The 25,228-nt window shown below is 45.8% G+C and overlaps 1 protein-coding gene across 1 annotated transcript; it reads left to right on the plus strand.

Annotated features, from left to right (window-relative positions):
• The first annotated feature begins 946 nt into the window (after nucleotides 1–946).
• LOC106607266 (integrin beta-3) lies at nucleotides 947–24,588 on the plus strand. The gene is made up of 15 exons (XM_014204064.3): nucleotides 947–1,115; nucleotides 2,259–2,344; nucleotides 2,671–2,875; nucleotides 3,050–3,302; nucleotides 3,557–3,719; nucleotides 3,885–4,046; nucleotides 4,139–4,234; nucleotides 4,331–4,420; nucleotides 5,077–5,211; nucleotides 5,347–5,776; nucleotides 21,235–21,457; nucleotides 21,642–21,742; nucleotides 22,848–22,964; nucleotides 23,483–23,649; nucleotides 23,790–24,588. The coding sequence occupies exons 1-15, from the start codon at nucleotides 1,049–1,051 to the stop codon at nucleotides 23,856–23,858; spliced, it is 2,364 nt and encodes a 787-aa protein (XP_014059539.1). The 5' UTR covers nucleotides 947–1,048; the 3' UTR covers nucleotides 23,859–24,588.
• Nucleotides 24,589–25,228: the final 640 nt, after the last annotated feature.

A 25,228-nucleotide genomic window follows, 5' to 3' on the forward strand; every position in this document is an offset into this window, starting at 1 on the left:
TCACCCCACCTCGCTGCAATTCCAGAACACTGGCTGGTGGCAGTAGCTTAGCAACCAGCGAGACAGAGAGAATAACAGTATAGAGGGAGAGGGACAGTGATTCAATAAATGGACAAGCTTAGAGGCAGAGAGAGAGAGAGAGAGAGACATTGTCTGGCTCCCACATCCCCCCCCCCCCTCGTTTTTGTCCCCCTCCTGCACTTTTAGAGGTACACAATTTCTCTCCTGCTCCATTACTCCACAATGGACAGGCCTGGGAGGGCCACTAAACAGGTCAGATTCAGATAAAGGAAGAATGGATCAAACAGGACTACTGAATCCTTCTCTAAAGAATAGACGGCAGAGAATGGATGTACATAGTCCAGCCTACATGCCCACATGCACAACAAGCAAAAATGCTCAAAGCCCTGTAAACCCTTATCTGAAAACTAAAGAAAATATGCTCAAAGCCCTGTAAACCCTTATCTGAAAACTAAACAAAGATGCAAACAACGTTTACAAACACTTTTCTCTGCATTGTTATAACAGTGTATTGTTTTTGACAATATTTTTTATTGTCAATATTTATTTCTATACATTTTCTATTTCATGTGTCTTATTTTCATTCATACATTTGTTTAGTTTATATATAAATGTATTCATTCATTTATTTCATTTTTTTTTGGGGGGGGGGGAATATTGTCGAATAGACTTCAAAAGATTAGCAGGCAATTTGTATGTCTTGAATCACACAGATGCTTGCTACCATTATAGCGACAGACATATCTATGCCACTGACATGTGGAGAATAGGCCAACAGCATATTCTTTAATATAATGCATATCCATACTCTAGTCTGTATATTATGTCTTACAGTTACATTTCTATAAAGTAGCCTGAACGTGTGTGCCAGAGCCTCTCTGAATCATAATTAGCATTGCATTTTGCAAGAATGAGGAAAAGCATTCTAATTGGTGATCCACTGGTTTGAGAGTAGGCTACTAATACTACTACAGAGGTGGAGCAGGCAGAGAAAGTCAAGCAGTCAGTCCTAACCGGTCTCTCCAACATGGGAACTTTTTTTGACCGACTATGGATATTTTCTGGTTTATTATTAGCTTCTTCTGAAGTTCTTGGTAAGTATTTTCTTTTTCATTTAATCATTTGTATGTATTACGTTTTCCTCTGCCATTCTATAAGACATTTTCTATTCTAGAATGCCGACTGAATTTTAATTATACTTTTGTTTTATCCTATGTTTTTAATAAGTAATACGTCTTAAGTTCCAGGAAAACTCACAAAACGATAGTTTTTGACGATTTTATTTGCTAAAACAATAAAACTTTATGACACTGTATTGCGCTACTTGGAACGGAACATTGGGCATGTTGATTCCTTAAAAGGGATCGCTAATTCGCGAGACGTTGTGACAGAGTGCGCTCATATTTGTACAGGCCACACCTTTGCATCGTAAGGTAACACTTCCACATAGTATTTGTTTTGGCCTCCTGTTTTTATAGAAACAGTGCTATATAGACAAGCAATCACTTCAACATGCACAATAGCGAATAGCTTAATAATAATAATAATAATAATAATAATAATAATAGAAAAGGATATCTAACACATAATTAAACCTCAATACATCGAACAGACAACGCGTGTACATCTCATAGATTTTTGTTGTTGTTGATAAAACTGCAATCAGGTCTTAACCAACTGTTGCAAGACATAATGTTTAACATCAGAGACTTATTGAGCAGCGTCAACGTGACACATTTTAGCGTCATACAGTGATGGAAATTCCTGCAGTGTGTGCCTCTTTCACTAGCATCGAATTGCCTGTATGACATTACAAAACACTGTGCGTGACAGGACAGGCTTGAGTAGCAAGCAGTATGGCGTAACAGAAGAGGAGAGAAGTAGAGCCTGGGGCAGAGAGGGAGCAGAGGAGGAGGAACCAGCAGAGAGAGAGAAAAGAGAGAAACGGAACCGTCTGTGGCCCAACTAACTACTGAAGTAGTGAGAAAAGAAGAAGAAGTGTAGTTTAAATGCAGAGTCAGTGTGGAGAAACGGTCATGAGACACAATTACTGGGCAAAACAGCAGGTAGAATAACATTGTCAGAAACACTCAAAGCTCATAAAGAATCAATCGTAAAGTGTCCATACAGCACATAGCCTATATGATTCCTATTCAAGTGTCCATATATGGCTTATTTGATTCCCACTACTGGACCTCCTACCGATTCACTCATGTTTATGTTGGTTTGTACTTCAGGCTCAAACATCTGCACATCTCGAGGGGTGAGCACCTGCAGACAGTGTTTGGCTATCCACCCTAGCTGTGCTTGGTGCTTTAAGGAAGTAAGTATACCCCTGGGGGACTATGTACAAAAAGTGCTGTAATTTCTAAACGGTTCACCCGATATGGATGAAAATACCCTCAACTTAAAGTTTACATGCTGCACTTTAACGCCATAGTCATTGCATCATTTCAAATCTAAAGGTCTGGACTACAGAGTCAAAACAACAACAAATGTCACTGTCCAAATTCTGTATTCATCTACCGAACCCCCCTTCCACTGTATTGCATTTAGATGCACTTTTTTAATTGATCACTGTCCCTTTACTGGTTGTCTCATTGGGAAGTGTTACTCTCACCAGTGTGTGTGTTGTTTTCATGGGGTCAGGAGTTTGGCCAAGGGGGCTCCAGTGTGTCCCGTTGTGACCTGAAGCAGAACCTGTTGGATGGGGGGTGTACGAAGGGGGGGCTAGAGTTCCCCTTCAGTAGCCTCAGTGTGCAAGAAAACACGCCCCTCAGTGACAAGGCATCGGGGGCTGCTGACGACGTCACCCAGATCAGACCTCAGAAACTCAGCCTCACTCTGAGACCAGGTACACTTACATACCAACACCCATATACACTGGCTTCACAACTCATCTAAAGTACATTGAAGTACATCTTTGGCCTCTCCTCTCTCACAAATTCATCCACCTTCTTTTTATCCTTTGTACCCCACCTGCCCTCACCGCTTTTGACATTTTCCCACATCTCTCTCTCTCTCTCAGATGATGCCAGGCGTTTCACAGTGACAGTGAAGCAGGTGGAGGACTACCCAGTTGACCTGTACTATCTGATGGACCTCTCCTACTCCATGAAGGACGACTTGGCCCGCCTGCGCTCCCTGGGCAACCAGCTGGCTGCAGCCATGGGCCGCACCACCAGCAACCTGCGTATGGGCTTTGGGGCCTTTGTGGACAAGCCCCTGTCCCCATATATGTACACCTACCCTGAGGAAGCAATCAGTAACCCTTGCCATGGGTGAGTGGGGGGGTGGAGGGGACGGAGAGGTGGAGGAGGAGGGAGAGGAGGAGGAGATAGTTCAGAGGGGAAGATTTTGATTTTGAAAAAGGTTGATATTCTGTGTTGAAGCTCAAACTTCCTCAGGATGTGTCTTTGTTAATACCTGTCAAATTGTGTCCAACAGCAATGTATTTATCTTTCTTTCTCTATCTCTCTCCACCTTTTTTTGTCAATTTCCTGTTTTCGGCATGGCATGGGGGTGTGATGTGTAGGATCCAGACGCGGTGCCTGCCTCAGTTTGGCTACAAGCACGTGCTGTCTCTGACCAAGCAGGTGGAGCGCTTCACCGAGGAGGTGGCCAAGCAGCAGGTGTCTCGTAACAGAGACTCTCCAGAGGGAGGCTTCGACGCGGTCATACAGGCAGTGGTGTGCAAGGTGATACACACACACACACACACGCATGTACTCACACACCTAGAGACATACAGGCGCACACACACACACACTCAGTGGTTTAGAAAACAGCTCACAAACTTGAATACGTACCGTTTCTCTCCTCTCCTCTTCTTTCCCTCTCTCTCTCCCTCCCTTTGTCACTAGGACAAGATAGGCTGGCGTACGGATGCCTCCCACCTGTTGGTGTTCACTACCGATGCTACGACACACGTAGCCCTGGACGGCCGGCTGGCTGGTCTAGTGCAGCCCAATGATGGACAGTGTCACATCGGCAGAGACAACAACTATGACAAGTCGTCAACCCTGGTGAGTGGTGTGTGTCAGGGAGTTTGTGTTTGAGTTCTATTCTTTTGTTATCACAAGAGAAACGTTATGATAACGATGGTCTCCTCCTTCAGGACTACCCCTCTCTGGCTCTGATCACAGAGAAGATGTCGGAGAACAACATCAACCTCATTTTCGCTGTGACCAACAATGTGATGCCCCTCTACCAGGTGAGTACACCTGACTGTTATCAGGGTCACCGTGGTTACTAGGTGTAGGGTTATGGTACAGTACCTATTATGTCCCCTTGGACCCTCTTTCCTCAGAATTACAGCCAGCTGATTCCCGGCACCACAGTTGGAACGCTGTCGGATGACTCTGGGAATGTGATCCAACTCATCCTGGATGCTTACGAGGTAAGAGACAGCCGTATATGTGAGAGTTGGGTTTCGATTTCAATCCTGCTCAGTCATGCCCACTTTACCATTAACACGAGTTGGTAACACCTAGGGAGAATTGTCATGCACTGAGAAACAGCTGCGCTGAGTGCGCTCTATCCAATCGTAGCAGCAGAATCAACCTACAGCCCGGCCATTTACAGACAACAGAACTACCCATTAGCATGCAGCGCCTCGTAGCCAATGTTATGTTGAAAGGACAGGAGCAAACATCACCAACACAACTGTCATAAAAAATACTGATACTCCAGAAAGCAGGAAATGCCTTGAGCTTGTCATGCTGCGTCATGCATTGCTAAGCCATTCGTCACGTACATTGGCTGTTTGAGATATTTCAAGAGGAACACACAACATTAGCGAACATAACACTCCCACTTCAAACTCTCATTGCTTCTAGCATTTTTTAATGAGGACGTGGAAATCGAGGCTAAATGAGTGAGTTCAGCCCCCCTTAAATTCTCAAACAGTCCTATTTGACTTCCCACGAGCCCATGGACACACTCTATCCATTTCCACAGAGACTAAGAGTAGAGGTTTTCTGAATCATTTATGTTTCTGATTGAGTTCTTTCTGACCTCTGACCTCTGCCCATTGACCCCTGACCTGTGGAGTAGAGGATCCGTTCCAAGGTGGAATTGGAGTTGCTGGGTGTTCCAGAGGAGCTGGCTCTGTCGTTCAACGCCACCTGCCTCAACGGAGAGCTCATCCAGGGACTCAAGTCCTGCTCCGGACTTAAGATCGGAGACACAGTCAGTACCTGTACCACTCACCATCTGGATGATAAATGCTGGCCTAGTGTCAGATCTTAGGTATAGGAATAATGCTCTGTTCTTACAGCAGGTTACATTTGAACGGTGCAGTATCACACACACCTTTCCCCCCAGGTGTCTTTCAGTGTGGAGGCAAGGTTACGCGGCTGCCCTAAGGAGAAGAACCGTACCTTCACCATTAAACCTGTGGGCTTCAAAGATGCCCTGGAGGTTACGGTCCACTTCGCCTGCGGGTGTGACTGTGAGGCCACAGCCCAGCCCGAGAGCCCTCTCTGTAACCAGGGGAATGGGACCTACGAGTGTGGTGTGTGCCAGTGTCACCCGGGGCGCCTGGGAGACCGCTGTGAGTGTGCCGACGGGGACTACAGGCCCTCAGACCAGGGCAACTGCAGCCCCAAACCTGAGGACCCCATCTGCGGTGGGAGGGGCAACTGTGTGTGTGGCCAATGCTCCTGCCACACTAGTGGCTTTGGAAAGGTGTGGGGCAAGTACTGCGAGTGTGACGACTTCAACTGCCTGCGCTTCAAAGGAGAGATCTGCTCAGGTGAGTGGATAGACCACTGTGGTATCTGTCAAGGAGACAGCCATCTTGGTTTCTTTTTGTGTTTAGTTTTTTTACCCTTTTTTCTCTCCAATTTCGTGGTATCCAATTGGTAGTTATACAATCTTGTCCCATCGCTGCAACTCCCATACGGGCTTGGGAGAGGCGAAGGTCGAGAGCCGTGCATCCTCCGAAACCCGACCCAGCCAAGCCGCACTGCTTCTTGACACAATGCCCGCTTAACCCGGAAGCCAGCCGCACCAATGTGTCGGAGGAAACACCGTACACCTGGTGACCGTGTCAGCGTGCATGCGCCCGGCCTGCCACAGGAGTCGCTAAAGCGTGATGGGACAAGGACATCCCGGCCGGCCAAAACCTCCCCTAACCCAGACGACACTGGGCCAATTGTGCGCCGCCTCATGGGTCTCCCGGTCGTCTGCGACAGAGCCTAGACTCGAACCAGGATCTCAAGTGGCACAGCTAGCACTGCGATGTAGTGCCTTAGACCACTGCACAACTCGGGAGGCCCCGAGTTGGTTTCTTTTACTACACGTTCTTTTCTGCTGAGTTTTGAAGCTTAACTCATCAACACACGTTGTTTTTGTAACATTCCTTGTCTGTGTTTGCTTTAGGGTTAGGGTTTTTGGCAGACTTATGGTTTTAGCAGGATAGAGGAGATTTCCATAGAACATGTCCACAATGCCTCAGTTGACCCTTATCCAGACCTCTCTCTTTTACTTTTAATTTAACGAAGTCCATGATTAGCTTGGCTTTAATCGTAGTTGAGCCATTGTTACCACAGTTTCTTCGTTTTTCTTGCCACTGTATATGGTATTAACTATGTGAACCCTTTGGAAATACCTGGATTTCTGCATAAAATGGTCATACAATTTGATCTGATCTCCATCTAGGTCACAACAATAAACAAACAGTCTGCTTAAACTAATGACGCACAAACAATTATACATTTTCATGTCTTTATTGAACACACCGTGTAAACATTCACAGTTCAGGGTGGAAAAAGATTGTGAACCCTTGGATTTAATAACTGGTTGTCCCTCCGTTGGCAGCAATAACCTCAATCGAACCTTTTCTGTGGTTGTGGATCAGACCTGCACAACGGTCAGGAGGAATTTTGGACCATTCCTCTTTACAAAACTGTTTCAGTTCAGCAATATTCTTGGGATGTCTGGTGTGACCTACTGTCTTGAGGTCATGCCACAGCATCGCAATCGGGTTGAGGTCAGGACTCTGACTGGGCCACTCCAGAAGGTGTATTTTCTTCTGTTAAAGCCATTCTGTTGTTGATTTACTTCTGTGTTTTGGGTCGTTGTCCTGTTGCGTAAACCCAACTTCTGTTGAGCTTCAATTGGTGGACAGATAGCCTAACATTCTCCTGCAAAATGTCTTGATAAACTTGGGAATTCATTTGTCCATTGATGATAACAAGCTGTCCAGGCCCTGAGGCAGCAAAGCAGCCCCAAACCATGATGCTCCCGCCACCATACTTTACAGTTGGGTGTTGGTGTGCTGTGGCTTTTTTCTCCACACATAGTGTTGTGTGTTCCTTCCAAACAACTCAACTGTAGTTTCATCTGTCCACAGAATATTTTGCCAGTAGCGCTGTGGAACATCCAGGTGCACTTTTGCAAACTTCAGACGTGCATGAATGTTTTTTTTGGACAGCAGTGGCTTCGTCCGTGGTGTCCTTCCATGAACACCATTCTTGTTTAGTGTTTTACATATCGTAGACTCGTCAACAGAGATGTTAGCATGTTCCAGAGATTTCTGTAAGTCTTTAACTGACACTCTAGGATTCTTCTTAACCTCATTGAGCATTTTGCGCTGTGGTCTTGCAGTCATCTTTGCAGGACGGCCACTCCTAGGGAGAGTAGCAGCAGTGCTGAACTTTCTCCATTTATAGACAATTTGTCTTACCGTGGACTGATGAACATTAAGGCTTTTAGAGATACTTTCCAGCTTTATGCAAGTCAACAATTCTTAATCTTAGGTCTTCTGAGATCTATTTTGTTTGAGCCATGGTTCACATCAGGCAGTTCTTCTTAATAGCAAACTCAAATTTTGTGAGTGTTTTTATAGGGCAGGGCAGCGCTAACCAACATCTCCAATCTCGTCTCATTGATTAGACTCCAGGTTAGCTGACTCCTGACTCCAATTAGCTTTTGGGGAAGTCATTAGCCTAGGGGTTCACATACTTTTTCCAACCTACACTGTGAATGTTTAAATGATGTATTCAATATAGACAAGAAAAATACAATCATTTGTGTGTTATTAGTTTAAGCACACTATGTTTGTCTATTGTTGTGACTTAGATGAAGATCAGATCAAATCCGATGACCAATTTATGCAGAAATCCAGGTAATTCCAAAGGGTTCACATACTTTTTCTTGCCACTGTAAATAGTAGATAAATACCGGCTTAAACCAGGCTGTAAAATAAGGTGTTACCCCACATTCTTATTATATGCCATATACTGAACGCTGTTGGCTTTGAAATAGACCAAGAAGACTACACAATGTTATGTAGCAATAAACAGAGAATGCAGTGGTTCACCATTGGTCGATGTCTTTGACCTCTAATGTTTGCTGAAATTCACTATGCTTACTGTACTGTAGCGCCAATGGATATACCTAGTCTGCTCTTACACTTAGATTGTATTACGAAGGTGAAAACATTCGAAGGAAACGGAACATGTTTACAATATACTTACAAGAAGTTATTCAGATTATTCAAATCAAAACCACGTCTTCTTCCATGATCATTTTAGCATAGTAAATGAGCTCACAGCACTCACTGATTCTATCAATCTTCTAACCACTCTTGGGAATGAAGTATGAGGTGTCATCACTGATCATCTCTCCCTACTGCATGCCTGCACAGCACACCCGTTGTGAAATCAAAGTAGAGCGTTGTAATAGGTCCTGTCATTGGATAATTGAATGTTGCTGCATAGCAGATGAATCATGGTGCCGTAGCTGCGTTTATATACAGTGACATTCGAGAGTTTGGACACACCTACTCATTCCAGGGTTTTTCTTTATTTTTTACTATTTTCTACATTGTAGAATAATAGTGAAGACATCGACACTATGAAATAACACACGGAATCATGTAGTAACCAAAAAAAGTGTTAAACAAATTCAAGTATATTTTATATTTGAGATTCTTCAAAGTAGAGACCCTTTGTCTTCATGACAGCTTAGCACACTCTTGGCATTCTCTCAACCAGCTTCATGAGGTAGTCACCTGGAATGCATTTAAATTAAACAGGTGTGCCGTATTAAAAGATAATTTGTGGAATTTCTTTCCTTCTTAATGCATTTCAGCCAATCAGTTGTGTTGTGACAAGGTAGGGGTGGTATACAGAAGATAGCCCTATTTGGTAAAAGACCAAGTCCATATTATGGCAAGAACAGCTCAAATAAGAGAAACGACAGTCCATCATGACTTTAAGACATGAAGATCAGTCAATCTGGAACATTTCAAGAAAGTTTAAAGTTTCTTCAAGTGCAGTCGCAAAAACCATTAAGCGCTATTATGAAACTGGCTCTCATCAGGACCGCCACAGGAAAGGAAGAACCCGAGTTACCTCTGCTGCTGACGATAAGTTCATTATAGTTAACTGCACCTCAGATTGCAGCTCAAGTAACAGGCACATCTCATCATCAACTGTTCAGAAGAGACTGCATGAATCAGGCCTTCATGGTCGAATTGCTGCAAAGATACACTACTAAAAGACACCAATGGGCCAAGAAACACGAGCAATGGACATTAGACTAGTGGAAATCTGTCCTTTGGTCTGATGAGTACAAATATGAGATTTTTGGTTCCAACCGCCATGTCTTTGTGAGAAGCAGAGTAGGTGAGCGGATGATCTCCGCATGTGTGGTTCCCACCGTGAAGCATGGAGGAGGTGTGATGGTGCTTTGCTGGTGACACTGTCTGATTTATTTAGAATTCAAGGTAAACTTAACCAGCATGGCTACCACTGCATTCTGCAGCGATACGCCATCCCATCTGGTTTGCGCTTAATGGGACTAGCATTTGTTTTTCAACAGGATAATGGCCCAACACACCTCCAGGCTGTATAAGGGCTATTTGACCAAGAAGGAGAGTGATGGAGTGCTGCATCAGATGACCTGGCCTATACAATCACCCGACCTCAACCCAATTGAGATGGTTTGGGATGAGTTGGACTGCAGAGTGATGGAAAAGCAGCCAACAAGTGCTCAACATATGTGGGAACTCCTTCAAGACTGTTGGAAAAGCATTCCAGGTGAAGCTGGTTGAGGGAATGCCAAAAGTGTGCAAAGCTGTCATCAAGGCAAAGGGTAGCTACATTGAAGAATCTCAAATATAAAATATATTTTGATTTGTTTTTTGATTTGATTTCTTTTTTTGGTTACTACATGATTCCATATGTGTTATTTCATGTCTTCACTATTATTCTACAATGTAAAAAATAGTAAAAATAAAGAAAAACCCTTGAATGAGTAGGTGTGTCCAAACTTTTGACTGGTACTGTATGTGTTAGCTGTAGCTATAACTCTGTGTTTTAACCACAGCCATTCCCTTGGGGATGGACTGAGCTTTATTAGAAAACCAGAACTTATGGTAACAGAGGTTAAATTCAGATTGGCCAATCGCTGTTGTAGTCACTGAAAGAATGAGAGGCACTGGATACCTGTAGAGAAGTTATGTCTGTTTCTCTTTCAGGGAAAGAGCTATGTAGTCTATTATAGTAATTTTACTGAAAATACACGGTTTGATTCCCTCCATAAGACATCCTTTGTGGTCAAATAGATGGTTGCCATTAGTTCCCAGCGTAGCCCTGAGTCTTTCGACCTAGGAATGAGGATGTTCCCATGGTCAACCGCTTCACATGTTTGTTTTCACATTGTCCAGACTTTTCCTCATCCCTCTCTCCCCTCACCCAGCCATAGCATGCCTCCACAGGGATTTAGATGGGAAGGCAGGGGGGGTCTGAGTCGTGTGAGACAGCATCTCTTAACCTAAGCAGTCTGGCCCTTTGGGAAGGCACTATAGAAAGGGCCCGTGGGCTGAACAAGAGGGTTAATGTGCACCGGAATAAAACATTTTATTCAACGTACCTAAGGCAACCAGCTGCAATAGGATTGTCAGTTTGCTCAATATTTGGGCATATAGCTGAATCAACATACAGTCTATTCTACTTTATCTGCATATTTCCCAGTGTAAAATTAAACTCTTCACGACAGTTTAATACATATATCATCAGGCTTTTCTTTGAGGGACTAGTTACACCCTAACGCAGTCGTCTGAAACTCCTGGTGTACAGGCCACATCAAGCCTGCAAGTCACATTATGATATGTAATTCCTATTGGAATCCAACTAGAGTGAGGATATCCAACAATTGAAACTTTCAATCACCCACAACCTGCATTGAGAATGACTGACAGGGTAGAAAATATTGATTATTGAGACTACCTAAATCATATAAACCCGGAACAGCCATCTCAGTAACAGGTACAAAAACTCCAACTACTAACAGATTGGATTCGTTTTGAAAAATGTATGTTTTTTTATTTTTGTGTAGCATAAGATTAATCAATCAATGTACATGCAAAAACATAGATATTGAAACAAACAATTCTGAAAATCAACCTGCAATAGAGCATGCTGGGAAATATAATAACGATGGGTGTGGTTTTTAGCAAACATATTTGTAATTTTACTCCAAAAGGAAAACATGAATTTGTAATTCGTCTCAACAAGTTCATATACATTGAGCAAAGTTTGTTGAATGAACAAACCTTCACACATTAGCTACATTTATTTTCCTTCAATTCACAGAATAATGCTGATTAAGCAATTGGTTAAGTTGGCCTTTTTGTGTGAAATGTATGCTATGTGTGAAATATTATGTATGATGGTTAGGGTGAAGTCAGGACTTGGGAATGGGATATATTTGGTTAAAACAGTAATTACTGTCTTAACTCAGCATTAGCTATGGTTTCGTCAGTGGAAAATATGTTGTTTGTGGGATTGTGGTCTTAGTCATTGAGATGTACTCGTCTATGATTGGCACAGAAATGCAACAGTCCAGAACTCCATATTTAGTGAGTAGAGCACGCTGAAGGAGACTCAACTTAGTCAGCCTGTGTCTCTGGAGTCTTGTTGGCATTATGTCATTGCTGTGTGACGAACAGTAAAGTATCAGAGTCCCTGGGTCCAGCTCAATTTGAGTCTCCCCCGTCCCGTCCTCCCAACCCCAGGCCCTCCCACATCCCCCGGAGGGTGTGTATTTTTCCCTCTGCTCTGGAGCTGGGGCTGTGGCAGTGGAGCAGGAGTCAGCAAGCACATCCACAGGGCACACAAACAGGCAAGAGAGAACAGGAAAGTTAGCATTCCTCTGGCACTCTGCCCTCTCTATCCTTCTCTATCTCCCTCTTTAAAGTTAATCTCCATCACAAATACTCCCACTCATCTCCTCTCTTTTTTACATTTTTATTATTCTCTCATCGGTGTGTTTACAGTACCCCCTCTCTCTCGCTCTTTCTTTTTCTCGCTCTATCTATCTATCTATCTATCTATATATATATATATATAATATATATATATATATGTCTATGACTTCCTCCACTGCTTCGCTCTCGTTCGCTCTGTCCTCCCTCCTGGACTCCATGTTTATGTGTCTCTGTAGTTCATGTTTACGACTTGATAAATTGGAGGATTAGAGTGCCGTCTCAGACTGAGGCAGATTATTTGGATATGCATGCCAAATGGCACCCTATTCCCTGTACAGTGCATTACTTCTGACCAGGGCTCACGTCAAAAGTAGTGCACTGTGTAGGGAATAGGGTGCCATTTGGGATGTATACCTAGAAACTCCTTCCCATGTCTCTGACTTGACCCTACAACAAGTACAGTAGAGAGAACAAGGCACAAGCACTGTACGGATGAGGTAGAATATAAGGAGCATTAGCCAAACACAATAACGTTTTTAAGAGAGGAAAACCGGGACTTTCTTTACCATGTATTGATTGTGTCCCAGTCAAAAGCATTCAGTTGTGTTCGTGCTCTGTTTGTGGGATACATACTGTAAAACATTAACCAGCTCAACTCAGACAGCTTATGTGCCTGCAAGACAGTAAATCGGCTTTTTATAGCCATAGCTGCCTCTTTCATTAGAAACACACACACGCACGCACACACACTCACTTATCTCATCTCATAGTGATGACAGAGTCAGATAGGGTGTGGGAACTGGGGAATTTAGCTGACGGAGGTGGTTTCACCTGAAATCAACAGTGCCCATGTCTCCGAGGGCCTGTTTTTACAGTTTACAGACCTCTGTTCAGTTTCCATCGGTCACTCTAACCCAGTTGAGCTCTGAGACATGACTCACTTTGTCTCTGCTCTTCGTCATTCATTGCCCAGCCCTGTTGCATTAACCTTCAGTCGGTATGTCTGTCTGAGGGCAATCAAACAATAATTTCTCAATTTTGCTGGCTAGTCTGAGAGATATTGTGGAGGCTCCAGGGAGTGGTCGTCGCAGCCAGTGATTTTCCCAGTGTTGGGAGGGGATGAGTGGGATGGATTACCAGTTTGCTTCATTAAGAAGGGAGCTTATCCTGCCATGACTGTCTGGTCATGAATTGATGACTTAATGTTTTGGGAATTATTACTCAATATGGACTCATCACACATGTGTATGCCTGTCCATGCTCTCATTAATACAGAGACAAACACATGCAGAATTGCTGACAATTATACTGAACAAAAATAGAAACACAACATGCAACAATTTCAAAGATTTGACTGAGTTACAGTTCATATGAGGAAATCAGTCAATTGAAATGAATTCATTAGGCCCTAATCTATGGATTTCACATGACTGGGAATACAGATATGCATCTGTTGGTCACAGATACCTTAAAAACAATGGGCCTCACAATGGTCCTCAGGATCTCGTCACGTTATTTCTGTGTATTAAAACTGACATTGATAAAATGCAATTGTGTTCATTGTCCGTAGCTTTTCACAATGTTGACATCAGCAAACTGCTCACCCACTGTAGAATAACTATCTTCAAAGTCATGACTCGGGACGTCGGGTTTGAAATGAAAGCTTCTTTTAGTAATACTACTTGTTCACGTTACATTTAACAACTTCAGATTCTACAAAACAATAAAAGAAAGTTGCTAGCGAAAGTCAGGACAATCACTTGTTACTTGTACATAACTGGCGCGTTCTCGCTCTCTACCTCCTGTCGCAAGGCATTCTGGAACTTGCAGTCAATAGCGTAATCCAATACTAACCAATACAACAGAAATATGTATGTAGTTCTCTCAATCTCCAACACACGAATTCTAATACAATTATATATGTAAATACTCCAAAGAAAATATCTTTAGATACAGCTCAATGAATTAACTGTAAACATTAACTCTTAATTTAATTTAATTTAATTAATACATTTAATTTACTCTTAACTCTTAATTAACTCTTATTAAAGTTACAACATCCTCCCCCTGATGAACAAGTGTTAATCTAAATCTCTAAGCAGTATATCAACTGAATAGGTCTCCAGAACAAAGTCCCTGAAGCAGTACGAACTGAACATGACATCTCGGCCTGGAAACAGTTCCTCAATCTTTCCTAGTTTCCTGGTTTGTCTGGGTGAGTTATCTTCTCCGATGAGTACAACGTCACCCGCTTTCAGTGGGGTGGGCTGTGGTGTGTCACAGCGGTGTGCTGACTTTAGATCCAGCAAGTAGTCTCTTCGTCAGCTGTTCCAGAAGCTGGTCACAAGTCTCTGCCTGTACTTCCATCTGCGTGTCATTTCCTCCTTGTTTAGCGTTGGGTGCTGATTGTCAGCTGGAAATGGCTTTGGCGGCAAAGAGGTTAATCTTTTACCCACCAGGAAGTGTGCTGGTGTCAGCAGTTGTGGTTCATCCACGTCATTGTGCACGAAGGTCAGAGGCCTAGAAATTAGGATAGCTTCAACCTCTGTCAGGACTGTGCACATCTCTTCAAAGTTGAGTGAAGCTCTCCCAAGAACCATTCTCAGGCATGTTTTCACTGACCTGACGAGTCTTTCCCAGAATCCCCCCCACCAGGCTACTCGCTCGGCGATGAACCTCCAGGTGATGCCCCTTTCTGAGAAGAACGCCAAGCGTTGGGGCTCTTTGATTGCCTTCCACAGTGCTTTCAAGCCCTGATCAGCTCTCTTGAACGTTTTTGCATTGTCTGAGTAGATTACCTTGCATAATCCTCTCCTTGAGATGAATCTCTCTGATTTGTACTAGAGTGTCTCTTGCTCCAGAATGCATCACATTTTACATTACATTTACGTCATTTAGCAGACGCTCTTATCCAGAGCGACTTACAAATTGGTGCATTCACCTTATGATATCCAGTGGAACAACCACTTTACAATAGTACATCTATATCTTTTTTTTTTGGGGGGGGGGGGTTAAAAGGATTACTTTTTCCTTAAAGAGGTGGGGTTTCAGGTGTCAACGGAAGGTGGTGATTGACTCCGCTGTCCTGGCGTCGTGAGGGAGCTTGTTCCACCATTGGGGTGCCAGAGCAGCGAACAGTTTTGACTGGGCTGAGCGGGAACTGTGCTTCCGCAGAGATAGGGGGGCCAGCAGGCCAGAGGTGGATGAACGCAGTGCCCTTGTTTGGGTGTAGGGCCTGATCAGAGCCTGAAGGTACGGAGGTGCCGTTCCCCTCACAGATCCGTAGGCAAGCACCATGGTCTTGTAGCAGATGCGAGCTTCAACTGGAAGCCAGTGGAGTGTGCAAAGGAGCGGGGTGACGTGAGAGAACTTGGGAAGGTTGAACACCAGACGGGCTGCGGCGTTCTGGATGAGTTGTAGGGGTTTAATGGCACAGGCAGGGAGCCCCGCCAACAGGGAGTTGCAGTAATCCAGACGGGAGATGACAAGTGCCTGGATTAGGACCTGCGCCGCTTCCTGTGTAAGGCAGACGTCCCCCACCGGTACCCAGCATCTCTCCTCCGGACCGTACCCCTCCCAATCCACGAGGTACTGCAGGCCCCTCACCCGATGCCTGGAATCCAGAATGGATCGTACCGTGTACGCCGGGGGCCCCTCGATGTCCAGGGGGGGTGGAGGGACCTCCCGTACCTCAGCTTCTTGAAGCGGACCAGCCACCACTGGCCTGAGGAGAGACACATGAAACGAGGGGTTAATACGGTAATAACGGGGAGCTGTAACCTATAACACACCTCGTTTATCCTCCTCAGGACTTTAAATGGCCCCACAAACCGCGGACCCAGCTTCCGGCAGGGCAGGCAGAGGGGCAGGTTTCGGGTCGACAGCCAGACCCGATCCCCAGGCGTGAACACTGGGGCCTCACAGCGGTGGCGGTCAGCGCTCGTCTTCTGCCGGGCCTTGGCCCGGTTTAGGTGCTCCTAGACAGCCTCCCAGGTCTCCCTCGAGCGCTGTACCCACTCCTCCACCACAGGAGCCTCGGTCTGGCTCTGATGCCATGGTACCAGGACCGGCTGGTACCCCAACACGCACTGAAAAGGCGAAATGTTCGTTAAGGAGTGGCGGAGCGAGTTCTGGCCCATCTCTGCCCATGGAACATACCTCGCCCACTCCCCTGGCTGGTCCTGGCAATACGACCACAGAAATCTACCCACATCCTGGTTCACTCTCTCCACCTGCCCATTACTCTCGGGGTGAAAACCAGAGGTCAGACTGACCGAGACCCCCCAGACGCTCCATGAACGCCTTCCACACCCAGGACGTGAACTGGGGACCCCGATCAGAAACTATGTCCTCAGGCACCCCGTAGTGCCAGAAGACGTGAGTAAATAGGGCCTCATTCTGTAGGGCCGTAGGGAGACCAGGCAAAGGGATGAGACGACAGGACTTAGAAAACCGATCCACAACGATCAGGATTGTGGTGTTCCCCTCGGAAGGTGGGAGATCGGTCAGGAAGTCTACCGATAAGTGTGTCCAAGGCCGCTGTGGAACGGGGAGGGGTTGTAACTTCCCTCGTGGCAGGTGTCTAGGAGCCTTGCTCTGAGCGCACACCGAACAGGAGGAGACGTAAAACCTCACGTCCTTAGCTAGCGTGGGCCACCAGTACTTCCCCCTAAGGCTTCGCACCGTCCTATCCATGCCTGGGTGACCAGAGGCAGGTAACGTATGCGCCCACCGAATCAATTTATCGCGGACACCAAGCGGGACATACCTCCGTCCCGCAGGACACTGAGGCGGAGTAGGTTCCGAACGACATGCCCGCTCGATGTCCGCATCCACCTCCCACACCACCGGCGCCACCAGATAAGAGGCCGGAAGTATGGGGGTGGGATCGATGGGCCGTTCCTCCGTATCATACAGACGGGACAGTGCGTCCGCCTTAGTGTTCTGGGAACCTGGTCTATACGAGATGGTAAATCTAAATCTGGTGAAATACATGGCTCACCTTGCCTGACGAGGGTTCAGTCTCCTCGCCGCCCGAATGTACTCCAGATTACGGTGGTCAGTCCAGATGAGGAAAGGGTGTTTAGCCCTCTCGAGCCAATGTCTCCACACTTTCAGTGCTTTTACGACCGCTAGCAGCTCCTGGTCCCCCACGTCATAGTTTTGCTCCGCCAGGCTGAGCTTCCACGAAAAGAAAGCGCAGGGGCGGAGCTTCAGTGGCGTGCCTGAGCGCTGTGAGAGCATGGCTCCTACCCCAGCCTCGGACACGTCCACCTCCACTATGAATGCCAAAGAGGGATCCGGATGAGCCAATACAGGAGCCTCGGTGAACAGCGACTTCAAGCGATCAAAAGCTCTGTCCGCCTCAGCCGACCACCGCAGACGCACCGGCCCTCCCTTCAGCAGTGAGGTAATGGGAGCAGCCACCTGCCCACGGCCGAAATGTGGTCACACTCCATTTTCACCCCTGATGTGGAAATGCGATACCCCAAACAGACGGACTGTTTGAAGAACACGCATTTCTCAGCCTTGACATATAGGTCATGCTCCAACAGTCGCCCAAGCACTTTGCGCACCAGAGACACATGCGCGGCGCGTGTAGTGGAATATATCAGGATGTCGTCGATATAAGCCACCACACCCTGCGCTTGCAGATCCCTGAGAATCTCGTCTACAAAGGATTGGAAGACGGCTGGAGCATTCTTCAACCCATACGGCATAATGGCCGGATGTGGTACTAAATGCTGTCTTCCACTCATCTCCCGCCCGGATCCGCACCAAGTTATACATGCTCCTGAGATCCAATTTTGTGAAAAAGCGTGCTCCATGGAATGACTCCGTCGCCGTAGCGATGAGAGGTAGTGGGTAACTGTATCCCATCGTAATCGAATTTAGACCTCTATAGTCAATGCACGGACGCAACCCTCCTCCTTTCTTCTTCACAAAAAAGAAACTCACGGAGGTGGGTGACATGGAGTGCCGAATGTACCCCTGCCTGAGAGATTCAGAGACATATGTTTCCATAGCCACCGGCTCCTCCTGTGACAGGGGATACATGTGACTCCTGGGGGGTGCGGCATCTACCTGGAGGTTTATCACACAATCCCCTCTTTCGATGAGGTGGTAATTTGGTCACCCTCTTCTTACAGAAGGCGATCGCCAAATCGTCATACTCGAGGGGAATGTGCACAGTGGGGACTTGGTCTGGACTCTCCACCGTCGTTGCACCGATGGAAACTCTCACACACCTGCCTGAGCACTCCTCTGACCACCCCTTTAGAGCCCTCTGTTGCCACGAAATGGTAGGATTGTGAAAGGCCAAACAGGCCCACCACCACCGGAAACGCAGGAGAATCAATGAGGAAAAAACAAATTCTTTCCTCATGATCCCCCCGCGTAACCATGTCCAGTGGAGCCGTGGACTCCCTGACCACCCCTGATCCTAATGGTCGACTATCTAGGGAGTGCACCTGAAAAGGTTTGTCCAGCGGAACCTGGGGAATCCCAAACCTATGTGCGAAACCCCGATCCATAAAATTCCCTGCTGCGCCTGAATCGACTAGCGCCTTATGCTGGGAATGAGGAGAGAACTCAGGGAAAGAAATCAAAACATACATGTGACCATCAGGGGGCTCTGGGTGAGCCTGGTGCCGACTCACCTGAGGTGTCCGAACAGTGCTCTGCCGGCCATCTCGATTCCCTGACGAGCCCCTCCAACACCGGTTGGCAGTGCGCCTTCTCCGACCACATCCGGTGCAGGAGGAGGCTCCTCCACCGGTCGCCCTCGCTACAGCACCTCCAAACTCCATGGGGGTTGGAGCAGAGGTGCTGGGGGGTGGAACCAACAGGACCCTATCCGGACACCAGCGGGTAGCCAGCAGGTTATCCAACCTGATGGACATGTCCACTAGCTGGTCCAGGGTGAGGGTAGCGTCTCTGCAGGCAAGCTCCCTGCGGACGTCCTCATGTAGGCTACACCTATAGTGGTCAATCAGGGCCCTGTCGTTCCACCCCGAGCCGGCGGCCAAGGTCCGAAAATCCAGCGCGAAGTCTTGAGCGCTCCTGGTCTCCTGCCGCAGATGGAACAGACGCTCTGGGTAGTCGTCCCTCGCCGAGTCTCGTCCCTCCCAGACAGCGTTGGCCCACTTCAGAGCTTTACCGGACAGGCAGGAGACAAGGGCGCTCACGCTCTCCTCTCCCAAAGGAGCCGGGTGAACGGTTGCCAGGTACAGCTCCAGCTGGAGCAGAAAACCCTTGCACCCAGCAGCCGTCCCATCGTACTCCCTCGGGAGCGCGAGCCGAATACCGCTGGGCACGGATGGTGTCGGCACAGGTGATGGTGTAGGGTGGTACTCGGTGGGTGCAGGGGTTGGCAGACCACCCCTCTCCCATCCCTCCATCATTGCCATCACCTGATCCATGGATGTCCCGAGACGGTGGAGGACGGTGGTGTGATGTAGCACACGCTCCTCCATTGACGTGGAGGGCGCGTCAGCTCCTGCTGACTCCATGATCGGGTGCGGGATTCTGTAACAAGCCTCTTGCAAGAGGGGTGTGTGTGTGGAATCAGGAGCAGGAGAGCAGATGGGTTCCAGGGAATCACATGTTTTAATACAGGCGGTCCCAAAGGCACAGCATAAACACAAAGGGTAACCTCACGAAATGTAGCATCCACCCACAGGGATAGGAACCAGGTTCACACAGAGGAGAAATCTCGACTCCGATATACTAGCGAACACAAATGTCCGCGGTAAAACACATACTGCACAAAAACGAAACAAAATCCCGTGGTGTAGGCACGCACCCCTACCATACTAATTTAGTAACAATCCCGCGCACAGCCTAGCCTGCAGCGGGGAAATATAAACCCACCGAATCAGATACAACAAGACACAGGTGTGACAAACCAGACAGTGCTAAACGAAAAAGGAAAATGGGATCGGTGGCAGCTAGTAGGCCGGCGCCGAGCACCGCCCGAACAGGGAGAGGAGCGACCTTCGGTGGAAGTCGTGACAACTTTAGATTCTACAAAACAATAAAAGAAAGTTGCTAGCGAAAGTCAGGATAATCACTTGTTTCTTGTACAAAACTGGCGCGTTCTCTCTCTCTCTTCCTCCTGTCGCAAGGCATTCTGGAACTTGCAGTCAATAGCGTAATCCAATACTAACCAATACAACAGAAATATGTATGTAGTTCTCTCAATCTCCAACACACGAATTCTAATACAATTACATATGTAAATACTCTAAAGAAAATATCTTTAGATACAGCTCAATGAATTAACTGTAAACATTAACTCTGTAACCCATTAAAGTTACAACACCCACACAACGCCATACACGTAGTCTGCTGCTGGACGTACTGCCAAATTCTCCAAAACGACATTGGAGACGGCTTATGGTGGACATTCCTGTAGTCAGCATGGCAACTGTATGCTCCCTCAAAACTTGAGACATCTGTGATATTGTGTTGAGTGAAAAACTGCACATTTTAAGAGTGGCCTTTTATTGCCCCCAGCACAAGGTGCACCTGTGTAATCATCATGCTGTTTAATCAGCTTCTTGATATGCCACACCTGTCAGGTGGATGGATTATCTTGGCAAAGGAGAAATGCTCACTTACAGGGAAGTTAACAAATTTGTTAACATTTGAGAGAAATAAGCTTTTTGTGCATATGGAACATTTCTGGGATCTTTTATTTCAGCTCATGAAACAAGAGACCAACACTTTACATGTTGGGTTTCTATTTTAGTTAAGTATAGATACAATCTGGCAAAAACACATGCACAACCACTCACATACACATTGCCTTGAAATTCAAAACATTCCAGGCCAGGGTTGTAATTGCACTCATGGGTTTGTCCAGTACTGATAACGTGATGTATAAGAGAAAGATAAACATAATGTACAAAATATACATTATTAGTGTCTCTAAGTTAGACATAAAATGTCCATAAAATATGGCCCATCCTCACTCTCTGTGTCTCTGCCAGGCCATGGGAAATGTGACTGTGGCTTCTGCAAGTGTGGCTCTGACTGGATGGGGGAGAACTGTAACTGCACAACCCGGACAGACACCTGCATGTCCAGCATGGGCCTGCTGTGCAGCGGCCGGGGCCAGTGTGTGTGTGGGGCCTGTGAGTGCACCCAGCCAGGGGCCTACGGGGCCACTTGTGAGAGGTGTCCAACCTGCCCTGATGCCTGCAGCATCAAGAAGTGAGTAAATACAGGGGGCAGTATAACTGCCTACACACAGATACTCTATGAGTACATGTAATAGGGGTGATGATGAAATGGTGATGCAATAAGGAAGAGGAGGAAAAGGAGGATGATTATGATGAAGAAGTTGGTGATGGAGAGATGATGATGATGATGTATTAACATTGTGTTGTATCTGCAGGGAATGTGTTGAATGTAAGCACTTCAAGAGAGGCCGTCTCTTTGAGGAGAAAAGCTGTGCCCGAATCTGCAGGGATGAAATTCAGAAGGTGGAAGAACTAGGTAAGAACTATTAAACAATGTTCCCTTATTGTGTGTTCAATATGCTCTCCACGCAACAGATTGCATTATTTACAGTGTGTGTTAAAGTGCTTGATGATCTCACATATTCCTATGATGTGAGCGGCAGGTTGCCTTGTGGGCTGGGCCAGCGCTGGGCCAGTATCTGGAAGGTTGCTGGTTCGAATCACTGAGCCGACTAGGTGAAATATTTGTCAATGTGCCCTTGAGCAAAGCACTTAACCCTAATTGTTCCTTTAAGTAGTTTAAAGCATGTTATATAAAGTGGGTGTTAACAACCCACATTGAGGCCCCAATTTCTCTACAGTATCAGAGCTTGTTCTTCCTGAGGAAACTCTGCAGTTTCAGGGTGGATATGACGCTGATGACCATTTTCTAGAGATCATTCATTGAATCCATTTTAACATTCAATATGATCTGCGGATTCGGTAATCTAAACCTAAAGAACCAGAACAGGCTGAGTAACATTGTGAAGCCAAGTAGCAGGATCATTGGTATGAACTTACAGTAACTGACCTTTCTCGCCAGCAACACACATGAATCATACGCAAGGAGCCATCCATTCTGAGACTCCTAGCATCCCCCGTTTGATTAATTTTTGTATCCTTCCCTTAGAGCGCAGATACAGGCTCCCTATGTTTAAAACGAATAGCTCAAAACTCTCCTTCGTCCCAGCTGCTATTAGCTTTCTCAATATGCAGTAGGACTGTACTGTTTTGGTACAGACTGGTTTATTCATGTCTGGTTTAGAGGTCTAATTCCTGTGGACACTTCTGTTTATATTCTATTTGTTTGTCTGTATATTTAATGTTATGTGTCCATTGATTTTACTATGTGCTGCGAAATAAATATTATTAACCTCCAGCTTCACTCACTCACTCACTCACTCACTCACTCACTCACTCACTCACTCACTCACTCACTCACTCACTCACTCACTCACTCACTCACTCACTCACTCACTCACTCACTCACTCACTCACTCACTCACTCACTCACTCACTCACTCACTCACTCACTCACTCACTCACTCACTCACTCATATATATATCCTCCACCACTTCGATCTAACTCTCTTTCATCCCAGTCTTCTATGAGAAGAATGCTGTGAACTGCACCTATAAGGATGAGAATGACTGTGTAGAGCGCTTCCAGTACTACGAGGATGCCAGCGGAAAGTCCATCCTGTATGTCATGGAGCCTGGTGAGTGTGTCCATTCGTGTGTGAATGGGTCTGAGTTCTGTGCTCATATGTACAGCATATGATATGTGTTTGGCAGGGTCTGGATGAGAGTGAATTCCTTTAGTTATCTAGAGAATAATTGTATGTGTAGAAATAATGTGCATTACTATGTGTGCATAGGACTGAAGCCGGGAGCTGTAGGAGGAGTCGATTTTTCTCCCTAGCTAAGAATAGTGTGTTCCTGGGTGCCACGTCAGTCTTTGTCTTTGTGGCAGGCAGGCACCACTAGAGAGTAGAGCAGGTACAGAGAGGGCAGAATGGTTCTCTAAAGCAGATAATAGCAGTCAGCCCGCCACCCCTGATAGTCTTCTCCCATCTGACACGCACCCAAGAGGAACAAAGACAACCCCAAAGCCAGAGCGAAGTGCATTAACACTAGTCCCCTATTGCCGACACAAATATCATCCACCCAAACCCTCATCTCTCTCCATCTCTTTTCCCTGCTCAATCCTCTCTCTTCTCTCTCCTCCCTCTTTCAGACTGCCCTAAAGGGCCTGATATCCTGGTGGTTCTCATGGCGGTGGCGGGGGCCATCTTGTTTCTGGGTCTGGCTGGCCTGCTCATCTGGAAGCTGCTGGTCACCGTCCACGACCGCCGAGAGTTCGCCAAGTTTGAGGAGGAGAGGGCTAAGGCCAAATGGGATACGGTGAGTCCGACTATGCTTTTAAGACAAAGCTGCCATCTGATGGAGAAAATATGAATGGCAAGAATATTTATCCATGTCAAGATGATACGTGTCTGATTGGATGTTTCATATATTGTCCTCTATTTGTTTCCATTTTCCAGGCTAACAACCCCTTGTACAAAGGAGCCACCACCACTTTCACCAATGTGACCTACCGTGGGAACTCTTGAGGGACTCTTGACCAATCACAATCAGCAAAACTCAGGGGTTTATAAGAGAGATGCAATGTAGTGACACAGAGGGGGGTTGGTGAGGCGAACCCTCTCCACTGTCGTGATAAAGTATGCTGACTCTACTGTCAGTCAAATACGTTTGTTGATATTACACTGTAATGATGGTATTTTATATATCATGTAAAAACCAAAGCATTACAACTGCCTTATCCAACATTACGATATCCGTCCAAATTATGGCAGGGCCTCGAGGACCCCTATTTCACCCACAAAGTGTGACGTCATTCCCATAATAAGGCCTGGTATAGTTCAGAGACCCCAAACATAACTTTAGAGAGAAAGACTGTTATGCTCTGTTATTGTTTCATGAAATTGCACTGTACACACCACAGCACACTTGCCCACAGGCCTCTTTTACAAACAAACTGGTTGTAGTATGTTATTATGGAACCAAACTGCTTGCTTCTACTGCCACGGTTTACTTGTGTTATGACACTAAACTCAGGTTCACACTGTATTACAAAAAGGTCAAGACCAATACCTGTAATAAACAGCCACATGGGATATCATGAGTGAATGATGTTTTAGTTAATGGTGCTGGTGCCCAATTTATGCTGTTTGTTAAAATATGTAAATGTTACATTTAATGTGTTTTGGGAATGAGTGGCTTTTTGGTTAGATGATTGGTTTTACTATGTTGATAAAAAAAGAATAGTGAAATCACTCATCCATTTTTCTGTCTTTTTTTTATAGCAATTTCACTCTGCTAAGAAACATTTTAGAAAAAATGATCTGCTTTTGCGTTTTGCTTTTATATATAACATTGTTTGTAATTGAATGAGTATCAATAACACAGTGCAAACCAGTACAAACACGATTTGCCATGGATAAAGATACGGAGATTTCTGCGCATGTGCAGCTTTTCACTCCGCTGCCTATGTAGCTGTTGCTCAGAGCTCCGTTGCCGCTTCACCCACCCGTAACATGAGCATCTCGTAATTATATACAGATCTCTGGTTTCAGACACTTGCGAATTAAAAAGTTAAATTGGCAGGTGCACAGTGCACTGCTAAGGTGCTGGCTAACCCCTAAAGTACATTGGTGTTTTGTCAAAAGTATATAATTACCCCTGTCTAAATAAAATAATTCAAAAAAACTTTACCAGAGAGCTTGACTTAGCCATAGAGGACCATTAGCTTCTTTTTTATATATATAGTTGTGGATTGTTTCAAATCACACGTGTGTAGGCCTATGGCTATTTGGGAAGCCAGCAATTTGGGCAGTGAGTGTTGCAATAGGCTTAGCTGATTATTGAGTTGCAGCTGTTAGTAAAAAGCATTTTGAATGTGTGAAGATAATGTGTCTCG

Source organism: Salmo salar, chromosome 06 (assembly GCF_965601325.2).
Source record: "Salmo salar chromosome 06, fSalSal1, whole genome shotgun sequence".
NCBI classification, from domain to species: Eukaryota; Metazoa; Chordata; class Actinopteri; order Salmoniformes; family Salmonidae; genus Salmo; species Salmo salar.